Raw genomic sequence first — 16170 nt, 5'->3', positions numbered from 1 at the left:
AAAATGATGAGGGGCATAGATAGGATAGACAAAATCGGATTATGTCATGTTGCTAACCTGTTTGCATTCTAGGGAGCTACACCCTCGCTCCCTATGGGTTGGGGGAGTCCAAAACTAGAGGGCATAGGTTTAGGGTGAGAGGGGAAAGATATAAAAGGGACCTAAGAGGCACCTTTTTCACGCAGAGGGTGGTGCATGTGTGGAATGAGCTGCCAGAGGAAGTGTGGAGGCTGGTATAATTCCAGCATTTAAAAGGCATCTGGATGGCTATATGAATAGGAAGGGGTTGAAGGGATATGGGCCAAATGCTGGCAAATGTGACTAGATTAGGTTAGGACATCTGGTTGGCGTGGACGGGTTGGACCGAAGGGTCTGTTTCCATGCTGTACATCTCTATGACCCCATGACTCCTTAACTTCTATTTGTCAGATTGTCAACTGCAGAATTCTTACAACTTGCAATGTAAAGGTTCATCATAACCCAGGCTCATCGACTCATAGACACATATACACTGAAAGAGATCATCAGCCCCATCATGTTGGCACTGATTAACAAAAGTCTGCCTACACTCATACCATTTTCCAGCTTTTGGCCCATAACACTCGAGGTTATGGCAACAGAAGTGAATATTGCTGAAATGTTACAAGAATTTCTGACTCAACCACCTTTTCAGGCGGTGAATTCCAGACTTCTACCACCCTCTGAGTGAAAAATAAACTCCTCAAATTGATCTCTTCTCTTAAATCTATGTCTCTTAGTTATTTACCCCTATACTAATGGAGAATATGTCTTTCTATCCACCCTATTTATATTCTTTATAATTTTATACAGTTCCTTTTTTTGCATTCCCCCTGTGTGTTTGGAGGCTGTGATTTCATTTAATTGTGCAGAGGGAGCTGTTGACATGTGAAGCAACTCATGCCCAATTAATGGCCTCTTCCCACCACTGCTGGTATTAACCCAGCATATGGCCTGTTGCCATGTGGGATGCATAACATGTAAACCTGTGTGAGTTGCTTGAGTTTCTGCCTGGAGGGGAGGAGGAGGGAGAGATCCCTTGTTCAAAGGCTCTCAGTATTAAGGGACCCAACATTGGCAAGGGAGACCATCAACCCCCTTCTCTTGCTACTGACCCCTATAAACTCCTCCCCCTGTGATCCCCACCCTATGAAACCCCTCCTGTCATCACTTACTTGACCCTGGGTCTCTGCTGTCATTCTTTAGCAGTCACCATTCTCCCAATGATGCTGCTGAGCAAATTGGCCAGTAGCTCTTGGTAGATGGGACTTTCTTCCCCTGGAGTCCTGATTCTGTGGAAAACCACTAGTGGTTTGTAATTCAGTGAGCCTACCCCAAAGGGGCCATTGCGAGCCTCTTCACACCTCTCCTGTCAGAGGACAAAAACCGTTAAACTCCATACAATTCTCCTATGTCTCTATTTGTAAAGGTCACAATGTAGTATGCCTTCTGACCTGCAACCTTTAATGGTTTGTGGATATTTATCCCTAGGTCTTTTTGTTCCTGCACATCTATTAGAATTGCATATATTTTTATCAATTTGGTCAGCCATGTGACACAGGTCTGGGGTAGGTGGAATTTGAATGAGGGACAATAGTACTGCACCTCAAGAGTACTCCATTTAGAATTGTACCCTTTATATGATATTGCCTCTCCTCATTCTTCCCAGCAAAATTAATTACTTTGTGTTTCTATGCATTAAATTTAATCTGCCACAGGTGTGCCCATTCCACCAACCTCTATCCTCTTGAATTCTATCACTATCCTTCTCACAGTTCATAATACTCCATGTTTTAAGTCAGTTCCAGATTTTGAAAGCGTCCTGCACTCTTGATTTGGAGGTGCCAGTGTTAGACTGGGGTGTACAAAGTTAAAAATCACACAATACCCAGTTATAGTCCAACAGGTTTATTTGGGAGCACTAGCTTTCGGAGCGCTGCTCCTTCATCAGGTGTTTGTGGAGTATAAGATCATAAGACACAGAATTCATAATTATATATTGAAAAAAGAGCTGGATTGTGTGTTAAGTCTCTCATCTTTTAGAATGACCATGTTGGTTTCAGGTCTTTCATATATAAATCCCAGAACTTTTTTTAAAGTTACACTCTCAAGTGAACTTTAACAATTGATGCCATGTCAGCTCGGATAATGCATTGAAGGTGTGAGGTACCCTGTGTGAGGCTGTATTTGCCCATGTTCAGACTGATTCTATTTCCAAAAAAATGGATTTACAGGATCTTACATGGGTTCATGTAGTTTGTGAGCAAAATAAAATGTAATTCTGCAAGTACAAATTCACCCCACAAACTTAATGAGTGTGTGAGTGCATGTGGGTGCGTGTGTGTGTTGGGGGGGGGGTGGGGGGGTATGAGTGTCTGTGAGAGAGTGTGTGTATGTGCATGTGTGTGAGTGTAAAGGGGTATAAGTCTGTGAGAGGGTGCGTGTGTGAGCGTAACAGAGAGCTTGTGTATGAGAGGGACTGTGTGAGTGTATGGGTCTGTATAAGTGTGTGTGTGAGAGAGCGTGTGTAGTGCAGTGGGTTACCTGCAGGGTGGCATGAATCCAAGGTCCCGGTTAAGGCCATCCCCATGGGTACTGAACTTGCCGATCAGCCTCTGCTCAGTCACTTTGTGTTGTTGCCTGTCCCGAAGTCTGTCTTGGAGGATGGTCACCTGAAGTCCTGAGGCCGAATGTCCCGGACCACTAAAGTGTTCCCCAACTGGGAGGGAACACCCCTGTCAGGTGATTGTTGTGCGGCGTCCATTCACCCATTGCCAGACCCTCTGTTCAGTCTCACCAATGTACCATGCCTCAGGGCATCCTTGTCTGCGGCGTATTCTTGTCATTCATATATATGCATGGTGTCGTTGTTACATTTATTTAGGGGATTCAAGTTTGTTGATAAACCTGTTGTGTGGCACTTTATCAAACACTTGTTGGAAGTCCATGTAGGCAAATCAAACGTATTACCCTCACCAACTTTTTCTGTTACCTCATGGTCTTAATTAATCCACATTTGCCCGGGTGACAGTTAACTTTGTCCCAAATTATGTTTGATAAAAGCTTTTCCGCCACCGAGGTGAAACTATCTGGTTCCTTTCGAATCCAGGATTCCGTAGTGGAAACTGTTTCATGTATGCGAAAAACGAGCCTTACCCTATGTCCAGTATTCCGGTTGGACAGGTAATCTGGCCGAGGTATTTGCATTGAATCACTCTTCCTCTCTTCGGATTTTAAGTGGGAAATCCCGCACAAACACCAAACCCTATAAAGGCATGACTTGTTGTGTCTTGTAGTCGATTGTGCTTGACAATCTGCTGTACATCAGTGCTGAGCTACTACATTTTCAGTGAGCCATGAAAAAACGTGGCGAGTTGCTGACGCTAATCTTGCTGCTCAATGTGGCTGGGATCACAGGCTCAGTCCCCGATCAACTGTCCGGTTGGACATCCTGTCGAATTCTTTCCAGGAACCTCACTTCCAAGGCTTTTAACTACATGCATGGATGGGTAAGTTACTGCAAAAGTTTATTTTAAAACTTTCCCAGTTTATTTAACTGTAATCCAATGATTTAAAAAAAAGCTATGAACTCTGCAAATGCCTTTTATTCCAAGGCAGGTAGCTCCAAGTAAAGTATTGACATTATAAGAATTAAATATTGTAAAATTAGTTTGAAAATAAATCCACACAGCATTTTGAAACGCCGAATTGTTTTGGACAGGGACTGAATCTATAAAAAGATCACATTCTGTAAATAATTCGGTGCAAATATTTTATCATGATTATTTTAATGCTACCCAGTTTCTTTATATCTTTAGTTTGTGAGGAGTAATTTATATTAGTGCGAATATTAACGAAATGTTGGACAAACATCAAAATAAAAGCAGGTTGAAGCTCTAAGTGCAGTTTGAAGAAAATGAGAACCAACAGAAGTATAAAGGCTCTCGAACCTTCGAATTATGGATATTGCATAAGTGATTCACGAAAACATTCATTTACAGTAGAGCTGAGGCTGGGATTCCCTGTGTATAGATTTTTGCCCGTGAGGAGGGAGCCAAGAAAATTCGAATTTGAACATTTCTGAAAGACAGACGTTGCAAAGCTCGTCGCGCACTTCTCGGGTTACAGGCAAGACTGCCACATTTCAGACCATCACACCAAATACAGGACACAATAGGAGACACGGCAAAGTCTTGGTCTGTCATTGGGCTTATCAACCGATCAGCACCCTTTTCGAAAAGCTTTGGCAACGTGTCTTTCTTTTCAGCAAAATTCTTATATTAAATATCCGGTAGACAAGATTATTAATGGGAGAATTAGGGAAACGTTCCTCCGATAGTATAGAATAAACCGTTTCTTACGGGTGGTAACTGTACGATTCAAAATAATTCATATTTTCAGAAATATTTTCTGGTAAGCACAAACCCTGACTCTTTTGTATCAAATGCCAGCTACAATTATGCTAAGTAGTGTAAGTTTTAGTAATGTATAATTAATATAAAAGTACACATTAGAAAATAATGATCAAGTATTGGGCCAAACAATTTCAGATCCTAATTCTTGAATCTTCGAATGATTGGTTCCATGGATAAGTGTGCCAGTAGTTTGGTACCGAGTCCTGGATTTACCAGGAAGCACCTAGATTCCCCCATCAGCCTGGATTGAGTTAGCTGGTATCCGATGTTGTGACACTTACTTCCAGGTAGTAGTGGCACAACTCAGCCGAACATTTTCAATTCAATACAGAAGTTACTGGAGAAACTCAGCAGGACTGATAAAGAGTCACCGGAACCGAAACATTAACTCTGCTTTCCTCCACAGATGCTGCCAGTCCTGCTGAGTTTCTCTAGCCATTTCTGTTTTTGTTTTAGGTCTCCAAAATCCGCAGTTCTTTGTTCTATTTTCAATTCAATGTCGCGTCCTTTTAAAGATATAGGTTAGAATTAATTTACCTCCGTGTACAATTACACTAAGAACCACGATGTGGAGGGGCCGACGTTGGACTGGGATGGGCAAAGTTAAAAATCACACAACACCAGGTTATAGCCCAACAGGTTTATTTGGAAGTACAAGCTTTCGACAGCTACCTGGTGAAGGAGCAGCGCTCCGAAAGCTAGTACTTTCAAATAAGCCTGTTGGACTCTCACCTGGTGTTGTGTGATGTTTAACTAAGAACCACGGATGAGGAAATCCTTAATTTTTGGAATCCTGTGCGGGATGGGAAATTGAATAAATTTTAGCTACCCAGAGAAGTTAGTAAGAGTTGGCAGATCAGGTCGCGCCTGTGGAAAGAAAAATAGAATAAACGTTTTGGGTCGATGGTATTTCATCATCATTATCTCCGCCTTTTTTGTTCGTATTTCCTTTCACATCACCTTGACTCACGTTAAAGTGAATGAGAAATTGAGTTCCGTCAACAGGCCTGCAAGATTTAAAGTCGTCTCATCGCCTAACTGCAGGGACGCTGAGGAAATGCCAAAAGGAGTACTGCCTCTTGGTGAATAATTATTTGCTGTAATAGTAAAGAGGCATCTCTGGACTTCTACTGTCACCAGTTGTCATGAAAGGGGTTGGTTAGAAAGAAATATTCTGTGCAGTTGTTGTCAGTTCCCTCCCTCAAATTGAATAACTGTTGGCGATAATTTCTATTCTACAAACGACTGTTAGAAGTACACCGTTTAATAGTTCCATACTCTCACCCATCCACACTATCTCCCGAACCCCAAATACTGGTTCGAGCGCACTGTCCACAAACACACAGGCCAATGGAGAAATAAACCGTGGGTCATCGTGTTTGGCCGGTGTTTAACAGGCGACAAGTTCTTGTGTTGCGTCAGCTGACGTTGTTTAATGAGGTGGTAACTGTCACGAAGGTGAACCTGGCGCACGAATATTGCACAGTCAAACTTCCAGTTGTAAAACAAAGGGTCAGAATTTCACAGAGACGTTCATCTTTACAAAAATAAATTTCGCAATTCAATTGTGAAAGGATTATTTTCCACAAATGTCAGCTATTGAACCTATTACTGTCCCGGAGAATGCAGAAACAATATACAGTTTGTACAGCAGGCGCAGGTAAATGGGGTCGAATGCATTGCATCAACATGTGTTTGCACAACAGGAAATGAGACACGTCAATGATCGTAATTTTAAAAAAAATTCCACCTGATGTTTCCTTGGTCTTTAGCAACAGTTGACTGTCACAGACTAGCATGGCACTTAAACCTTTGCTGTGCCATTGTTGATCATGTGATATCTGTTCCTGGCTTTATACATCCAGCGTCCAATCTCTCTCAATCGGCAGGAGGATGGGCCTGGCGAACATAGGGAAGTTCCCGGTTCAAACCCTGGCATGTGCTGAATTCTGCTGGGGTTGCCTTCTGCTGGGAATGCTACGTGTAGTCTAGTAAGAAAAAAAAGGGGAACGCGGCACCTGTGTCAATAGGATCAGGATTGCAGCGGTGGACAGATTTTATGGGAATGTGTAACGAGGGCATCAAGACTCCGCAGTATGGCATAAAATGGCTGTCAAACGAAAATTGGTGAAGTTAAAATATGATAATGTGTTAAAGCTATTTATATAATGATCCGACCGTGATTTTCTGTACAGGAGCATTGCCCGAGATATTTTAAATTGAATGACAGTGAGGACATCCCACGTATCGAAGTCAGCGATAACTGTGACCCCATCACACTCAGGACAGTTCCAGAGGTAAGCAGTCGCTGACAATGTATGGCAACTCAATGGTTCTGTTGCTGGATGAATAATGCATCAGAAAGTGTCATCAAAACCCGCTCTGGCAGTTTGAGAACTTTTAAAAAAGTATAATGCATCAGAAAGTGTCATCAAAACCCGCTCTGGCAGTTTGAGAACTTTTACTGGTATCAGTAAAAGTGACCGTTGGATTATCCTTAAACTCAATATGCTTTATGGAAGGAAACTTTTCTTAATTTACAGACCCACCGCACCACCCCCCCACACGATAATAAATGACACTTCCTATGAGTGACATTTTTCGACTGTGGGAAGAAACCCACACTGACACGGGGAGTACGTGCAAACTTCACGCGGACAATCGCCGAAGATCCCTGGCGCTGTGAGGCAGTAGTCCCAAACACTAAAGCACCGGGCCACACCGGTAGGCTTGCTGTAGTCTGCTCTGATGAATGTTAGATGAAGGCAACGTTAGATGTTGTGGTTGTGATGCTGTTCAGCCATGTGACCGACCAATACTAAATAAAACCCGAAAGAACTGAGGATGCTGTAAATCAGAAACAAAAATAAAAATTGGTTCTGAGGAAGGGTCACCGGACCCGAAACGTTAACTCTGATTTCTCTCCACAGGTGGTGCCAGAGCTGCTGAGCTTTCCCAGCAATTTCAGAGATCTTGACATCCATCCATGTCATCTTAGTGTTGCTAAACCATCAGAGCGCGGCATGATAAATGCCAACTATGGAAAAGTTCATGGGCCAAACTACTGTGGATAACGGGACTAGAGTAGAAATGTATATCACTACAGACAAATGCTTACAGCACCAAGATTGGTATCACCAAAGTATCTTTACCTCTGACTCTTTCAGACGTGCCTTAAGAAAATTAAAGAAGGCCTATCATATTACCGCAATCAGTTCAGCCAACTTGGAAACGTGGAAGAGTCAATACACAACAGCGACATGCGGAAATTTGCGCATAATCTTTCTAAAATCATCTTGGATCTCCTCAAGTCAATCAAGGTAATGTTATTTTCTATCATTTAGGAGATTGGAAGGCAATATTGCTGCTGCTGCATATGTGCGCGGCCACTAAGCTGCCTGCAGGGTACTCTGCTGGCCTTGTGCTGTGATGTATGTGTGCGTCGCCACGCATAAAGTTTAAATGGACCATGCACTAAAAATAAAACTATTACCCACAACATATTTTAAACGAAATATTGTCGGTGCGTTTTCTGAAGAGGGGAGTGATGACGGCAGGTTTGAAAGGAATGGAGAACAGTCGTACGAAGAGTAACTGGTGGACGTTTGTATGTTAGACATCTTGCGTAATTTGAGGTTAATAATCAAAATCCTTTGTATCTTGGAGCAACGAACGTTCTCATACACATAAACAGAATGACTTTCAAATGTGGTGAAAAGAAACCGTAGCTCACCTTCTGCTTTTAGCATCTCAATGTTCCGTTAGAAAAATGCTTGTGCAAGAAAATGTGAGAGTAATGAAATCAGCCATGAGAGTCGGACCTCAAACTTTAGCGGTTGATGTATTAAACATATTCGAGATCCATTGACAATGGTTTATAAAATCTATGCTTCATTCGGCAAGATTAAGAAATAGTTTGTCAGGATGTCTTGTTTGACGGAAGTAGCTTTGAAGTAGACAACTACGACATGAATAGGTTGTTCAGAAAGCATTTGGGAAAACACGGCATGAGCTCTTTTCAGTGATTTGTACTTTTAATATCGGAAAAATGTGATGCACAGAGAAGCCTGGTATTTATAAGATCTTTGAAGAGCTGAATGATACAGAAACTGAAAGCCACACTCTGTGTCTAGTTAAGCCTTTCACTTAAAGTTGACATTAATAAATTCTATTCCATATTCTTCATAATCAAGTGTCTCATATTCAAAATATATGCTATGAACCAGAAGAGGAAGGAGGTTGAATACTAACAAGAACCATTTGTAATGTCAGTTATTTTTTATTAAGTTTTGTACTGTGACCTCCACACGCTGGCCAAATAGAGAACCCTTTCAACTGACAGAGAGGAGATACTTCATCACTTCAACCTGAATTGTTCTAAACCCACATCCCCGAGGTGAAAGTGGTGCATCTAGCCCAACTGCACCATCCAGTTTCCAAATGGCTAAATCATCCATGATATTTACTGTGTGATGTAATTCAAATTGTGCAAAATATCACATTAGCTGTGCTACAGGGGTAATTTTTGCTGTCTTGTTAATGTTCAGTACTTGTTATTTTTTAGAACTCGGACAGCAGCGCAGATGACAGGACCATAGACAGAGTGGCTGCGGATAATAGGCCTGTCAAGATACACAAGATCAGAGATTGGGAGCTGAACTGTACATTGTTTAGAACACTTGAGAGATTTCAGTCCTTCTCATCTCTGGTGGCTCGTGTCTTTGGACATCCTTCAGGAAACCCTTCGGAACATCAGAACACTGGGGATTGTGGGGTGTAGTTCAGAGAGTTGATGGACATTCCAGAAAATTGTTATTATCTTTTGAAGATAATTCCAGAGCTTAATGTTTTTGAGAGGTGGAAGTTTTATGAAAAAGTGGTTTGAGGCTTGGCTGAACAAAATGAAGTGGTGTTACACCAATGCTAGTGACTATCATAATAGCTGAAGGATTTTAGATTTCTAAATCAAAAGGGATTTCTACGGGTTGTTCTGGAATAGTTCAGCTTCATCACCTTGTCAAAAAAATGTTTTTGTCCTCACTGTTTTCTAACTTATTAGTTTAATTTTGGAAGATAATTAATTAAAGGGTTTTAAAAATCTGCAAGAAATTTTGCTTTAAACTCTGGAAATATGACACTTTCCATACATTTATCTCACAGCTGCAAAACATGTGCATTTTTACTTGCTTCATTAAGTTCCTTTAACATTTGAAACTTTGTAGTGAACAAACTGTAATAAAGCTCACCTTACACATCATCTGTCAAGTATCTGATAAAGAACTGGAAGGGTCAACATACCAAATGAAGTTGTCTGTGTCTAATGATGGGTTCAGTTGAGTAGAAAAGGTGCAGAATGGTACACAGGATTAACAAATTGTCCTTTCACTTCCAGAAACTGGGTTTGAGTCCAGCATAGATAACTGGGATGAGAGATTCCTCTGACTGTCCATTTTAAGATAATGTTTAAATACAAAAGAATGTCTCGGCATGAAGGAGAAGAGTGACAATACAAGGAGGTCAGGAAAGGGGGAAGAGGGAGAGGAAAAATAAGCTATGAAACAAAAGGAACAGAAAAGAGTCTGAAAACTGCCAAAGGAGCCTGAGGCATAGTAATCAAACCGAAAGGAGAGTGAAAAACAGATGATATAGAACATTATTTAACTATGCACTGAATAAAAGAAGAAACATGAAAGAATAAAAAGATTTGGATCATCAGCTATTCCAGCAGCCCATGTGGTCCTGGTCTAGATCTGTCTTCTAAGAGTTCTACCAAACTCTTAGTCCATGGTATGGTCTGCTGTTTGACCCCGTGGGAGTGGAATAGCCTGGACCCCATTATCTATCTAACTAAACAAACAGCTGAGACTAGGAGATCAAAAGTTCCATTGGACCAACACAGGAGACTACATACTGTCCATAATTTCATCAAAGGCACCATTCTTCATCGGTGAGAGTAGGCACATGTCGACAAGATATTTGACTGAGGCATTACAGCCAAGCCTAATGATATCCTAATCAAATATTCAAACACAAGGCAGTAAAGATTTGTCGAGGCAGTGAGCTCATTTCAATTAATGGCAAGCATTAGCTGGTTGCCTTCATGCTCCAAAACAAATTTTGGACTCTTTGCCTCACTGTCAGTTGCAACCAGGTAGATGTTTTAAGGATGGAGGGCAGACAACAGTAAGGAGACCAATCACAACCAGCAATGGCCCTCAGGAGCGCTATGCAGTTGATTGGAGAGGTTATTGAAGTGTGATAGCATTTATTTTATGGCAACTGCATTCATGCTTGGAAGTTCTAAATACATTAGGCCTGGCATCTTGATCCACCTAGGCCAAACCAATTCCTGTGAGGGCTACTACAACAAATGTTAGGCCCCAAATTAAGGTATAGGGATAAATGCTCCATCCACCCCACACGAAGGAGAATTGGCAGATTGTGGAGGCTATGGAATTGGGTGCCATTTCCATGTACTTTGTTCCCTGCAACTACCTGTCTACCCACACTACAATTTTACTAGCAGTGGTATGCCCACACATGGGCCAACTGAAGTCTTTAAGTGGCCAACTCAACACGTATAAGCATGTGTAATTTTATGATTAAATCAAAATTACTACATCATGGCCTGATGGAAAATTATTTCTCTAATTAGATGAGTCAGAGTAGGACAATAGACTCTTGCTTCCTCTTGTGAGTAAATCAGAGCTTCACCTGCACTGTCCCTGGAAAGAGGATTTACTAACATTGGGGCTTTCAGTCTGTGGTTTACACAGAGTTCCTGTGCACAATGATCACAAACCAGAATTCTACATAAAAATGATTCATAATTAAAAAATAAAGTCTTACACCGTTCATGACCTCAGAACTTCCCAAATGCTTTACAGTTCTTCTTTTGGAAAAGTAGTCACTGTTGTAATGTAAAGAAATATGACATATATTTGCACACATTAAGTTCCCACACACAGCAATGTGATAAATGACCAAGCAAATAATTAGCCCTTCCTGATGAAGGGCTTATACCCGAAACGTCGAATTTCCTGTTCCTTGGACGCTGCCTGACCTGCTGCGCTTTTCCAGCAACACATTTTCAGCTCAAGCAAATAATTACTCAACATCCAACTTAATTCTACTCTTACATAACTGGAAACTGAGAGTACCTGGTCTTTTCAAACTTGCCAGTTGAAACAATTTGTCTGTGCAAGCGCAGTCATTTTATAGATCTTGGTCAAACCATCTTTAATCTACACTTTCTTAAATAGTAGAAATACAGCTCTTTGAGCTAATGTGCAGACTAACCTCAGTGTCCAAGGCTCACCTTCTGAGAAAATATGTGGGAGAAAAGATAAAGGAAATCAAAGGTAGAAATAAAAGACATAATATAAGAACAGAAACATGCTGCATTGGAATTATTTAAAATACAAAAAAAAAATCAACAATAAGCATAGATGGCTTGGTAACCTTGGTCCGGGAAGAGGTTGCCCAGCTCCTGAACAATTTAGGACTCACAAAAGAAGAAATGGGACTAGATTAGGTTAAGATATCTGGTTGGCATGGACAAGTTGGACAGAAGTGTATGTTTCCATGCTGTACGTTTCTGTGATTCTAAAAGTTAAGCAGCCTGGTTACAAAGGAAATCAACTTATCTCCTAAACCAGGGGTTGATAAAGGGGGATTCAAAGTAAACTTATCAAAATTTCCTTGCTGGAGATGTTTAAAAATGTTATTTACATTTAATTCATTAAAAAAATGCACGATATATTTAAACATTCAACGAGAAGTATATTTTATCAAGAATTGCTTTTACATATTGCAATGACATTTGTAACCATATGAGGGTGCACAAAACTTGACAAGACCAAGTTCTCAGGATTGGGCGACATGTAGTATGCCTCTGAGGGTGAGATCAATTTGTTATCATTTTCTAATTCAATTCATGTCGATTCTGTTTGAGCTTCTGTCAGTCACATTCATTTTTTCTATTGCCGTGATTTTACCTCTGATTTGTACAGCTACTAATCCCTCTTCTTCATCATTTCTGATTATTTCATATTTTATTTTAATATTTTATTGTCAGCCCTACTTTTCATGTAGTCACGTTTCATGGTTTTGGTTCCTTGGTGCAAATTATTGCATCTAGTTCCCCAAATTTTATTTCCAATGCTGTCTAAATTGCTGGAAAGACAGCATATTTTGCTCCTTTGACTTAATTTTTAGCATTCCTTAGGCAGCTCAGATTTATAAATGTTTTTGTTCCCTGACCATTTATGTTAACATTGTTTCTGATCTTATTCTGACCATTACTTTCATCTCCTGTTTCCTGTAACTTCACACTTCTGTTATTTTCACAAAATCCTGCCATTCCACCCATCCCAATACCAATGATTTAAAGCCAATGAAGTACTTATGAAGTCTAGTTACGGTTGAGGAAACATAGCAGCAATTTGCGCACAACAAGCTCCCAAAAACAACATGAGGGTTGACTATTTAGTATGAGCAATCCTCATTGCAGATCAACATGTTGTATGAGGCCATCTGCACTATTGCTCATTGGTTCGCTCTCCTGCCACCATCTTCTTTCTGGGCATAGATTTACAGGCAAGGTAGAAGAAAGGTATTTGCTGGTCTAATGAGAAGATGCTCTTGTCTTAAACATGATGTAGGTTGTTGCATGATAGCAACTAATTACACATTACACTGCGATGACAGACATTGTTGCAGAATCTATGAGGAGAAACTAAATGGTAAGTCTTAGTCATTCAAGATCATAAGCTGTGACCTGATCAAGTCCACATAACATCATAATTGTGGGTGGTATTTAAGGCACTCCTTCATATTAACTCTTTAGATTGTTACACCCTTTTACAACATTTGTAGCATCGGTTGAGAAATAAATATTGCCCTGAAGAGTAGGAAGAACTCTTCCCCAATTCTTCTTCAAAATAAATAGTACCATCTGGTCCATTGCATCCACCTGCAAGGCCACATGGCACTAGTTATCTAATTCACAAGACTGCACCTCTAACAGTGCAGCATAAACTCAAAACTTCAGTAAAGACTACATCTTTTTATATTTTTCCTGTATTTCTAATTGAGGACTAAAATGAGAAAAGAACTGTTTTTGAATGGTTTGATTCTTTTTTGAAAGCAAGTAACCAGGCACTCAATGCAAGCATCATTTATGCAGCTGCATATTTGAGCAGTGGTTAAAGTGTGGTTGCAGACAAACTGGAGCTGAAGTGTTGTGTACAGATAGAGCTGTGGTTAATACAAGTAGCTGATTGGTTTGTGGACTTGTGATCAGTTTTCAATGACAATGGCCTTCCATTTTCCAGCAACTATGTGATTAGTTCTCAGGTAGCTGATCAGCTTGGAGCTGTGAACAAGAAAAAGAAAAGCTTTTCAAATCTCCAACAGCTCAGAAACCCTCTCTGATTTCTACAATAAATGCTACTTTAAGCCTGAAGAAGATCAGTTTATCCTTTCATCAACAGTTACTGTATGTTGTGACTTTTAATTGATAAATTAGAAACGTTTTAAGAGAACCAACCATCCCATGACTCTTAGAAAGTAATGGAAGCAACCAGAGAAGGACGATGGTGAAGCAATGTTCTGATTAGCACAAGAATCATAAGAATAATCTCAGTAATCCTTGTGAACAGGAGCCACTGAACTGCTTTCCCAGTTTTTCTACCCATGAATAACTTCCTCAGAAGGCTAAGGAAATTTTGCATAAAGAAAGGCTGGATAGGTTGGAACTTTTTTCATTGGAGAATAGGAGGTTAAGAGGTAACCTTATAGAAGTTCATAAAATCATGACGTGTATAGATAGGGTTAATGGTATGTTTCTTTCCCCTCGGATGGGGGATTTCAAGACAAGGCTGAACATTTTTAAGGTGAGAGGAGAGAGATTTAAAAAACACAAGGGGCAAATATTTTACACAGAGGGTAGTTCACATGTGGAATGAACCTCCTGAGGAAGTAATGGGTGTGGGTGCAATTAAAATGATTAAAAGACATTCGAATAAGTGCATGAATAAGAAAGGTTTGGAGGGATATGGGCCAGGAACCGGCTGGTGGGATTAGTTTAGTTTGGGATTATGTTCAGCATGGGTTGGTTGGATCAAAAGGTCTGTTTCCATGCTGTATGACTTTGACTCAATGACTCTATGTCCATAAAACATAGAACATTACAGCGCAGTACAGGCCCTTCGGCCCTCGATGTTGCACTGACCTGTGAAACCAACCTGAAGCCCATCTAACCTACATTATACCATTTTCATTCAGATGTCTATCCAACGACCATTTAAATGCCATTAAAGTTGGTGATTCTGGATTAGTGGTGCTGGAAGAGCACAGCAGTTCAGGCAGCATCAAAGGAGCAGTAAAATTGACGTTTTGGGCAAAAGCCCTTCATTAGGAATAAAGGCAGAGAGCCTGAGGTGTGGAGAGATAAGCTAGAGGAGGTGGGGGGAGGTGGGGAGAAAGTAGCATAGAGTACAATAGGTGAGTGGGGGAGGGGATGAAGGTGATAGGTCAAGGAGGAGGTGGAGTGGATAGGTGGAAAAGAAGATAGGCAGGTAGGACAAGTCATGGGGACAGTGCTGAGCTGGAAGTTTGGAACTGGGGTGAGGTGGGGGAAGGGGAAATGAGGAAACTGTTGAAGTCCACATTGATGCCCTGGGGTTGAAGTGTTCCAAGGCAGAAGATGAGGCGTTCTTCCTCCAGGCGTCTGGTGGTGAGGGAGCGGTGGTGAAGGAGGCCCAGGACCTCCATGTCCTCAGCAGAGTGGGAGGGGGAGTTGAAATGTTGGGCCACAGGGCGGTGTGGTTGATTGGTGCGGGTGTCCCGGAGATGTTCCCTAATGCGCTCTGCTAGGAGGCGTCCAGTCTCCCCAATGTAGAGGAGACCACATCGGGAGCAACGGATACAATAAATGATATTGATGGATGTGCAGGTAAAACTTTGATGGATATGGAAGGCTCCTTTCGGGCCTTGGATAGAGGTGAGGGAGGAGGTGTGGGTGCAGGTTTTACAATTCCTGTGGTGGCAGGGGAAGGTGCCAGGATGGGAGGGTGGGTTGTAAGGGGGCGTGGACCTGACCAGGTAGTCACGAAGGGAACGGTCTTTGCGGAAGGCGGAAAGGGGAGGGAAATATATCCCTGGTGGTGGGGTCTTTTTGGAGGTGGCGGAAATGTCGGCGGATGATTTGGTTTATGCGAAGGTTGATTAGATTAGATTAGATTAGATTACTTACAGTGTGGAAACAGGCCCTTCGGCCCAACAAGTCCACACCGACCCGCCGAAGCGCAACCCACCCATACCCCTACATTTACCCCTTACCTAACACTACGGGCAATTTAGCATGGCCAATTCACCTGACCCGCACATCTTTGGACTGTGGGAGGAAACTGGAGCACCCGGAGGAAACCCACGCAGACACGGGGAGAACGTGCAAACTCCACACAGTCAGTCGCCTGAGTCGGGAATTGAACCCGGGTCTCAGGCGCTGTGAGGCAGCAGTGCTAACCACTGTGCCACCGTGCCACGTTGGAGGGCATCTTTAACCATGTGGGAAGGGAAATTGCGGTCTCTAAAGAAGGAGGCCATCTGGTGTGTTCTGTGGTGGAACTGGTCCTCCTGGGAGCAGATACGGCGGAGGTGGAGGAATTGGGAATACGGGATGGTATTTTTGCAAGAGGTAGGGTGGGAAGAGGTGTAAACCAGGTAGCTGTGG

General features: G+C 41.7%; 1 protein-coding gene across 1 annotated transcript; it reads left to right on the top strand.

Annotated features, from left to right (window-relative positions):
- The first annotated feature begins 2647 nt into the window (after positions 1-2647).
- Positions 2648-9532, top strand: LOC132805815 (interleukin-23 subunit alpha-like). The gene is made up of 5 exons (XM_060821101.1): positions 2648-2760; positions 3315-3527; positions 6629-6730; positions 7601-7753; positions 8998-9532. Exons 2-5 carry the CDS (start codon positions 3375-3377, stop codon positions 9211-9213), a joined length of 624 nt encoding a protein of 207 aa, XP_060677084.1. The 5' UTR covers positions 2648-2760; positions 3315-3374; the 3' UTR covers positions 9214-9532.
- The last annotated feature ends 6638 nt before the right edge of the window (positions 9533-16170 follow it).

This window comes from Hemiscyllium ocellatum, chromosome X (assembly GCF_020745735.1).
Source record: "Hemiscyllium ocellatum isolate sHemOce1 chromosome X, sHemOce1.pat.X.cur, whole genome shotgun sequence".
In the NCBI taxonomy this organism is placed as follows: domain Eukaryota; kingdom Metazoa; phylum Chordata; class Chondrichthyes; order Orectolobiformes; family Hemiscylliidae; genus Hemiscyllium; species Hemiscyllium ocellatum.
Note: the sequence above shows the minus strand (reverse complement) of the source record. Positions and strands in the feature narration are given on the sequence as shown.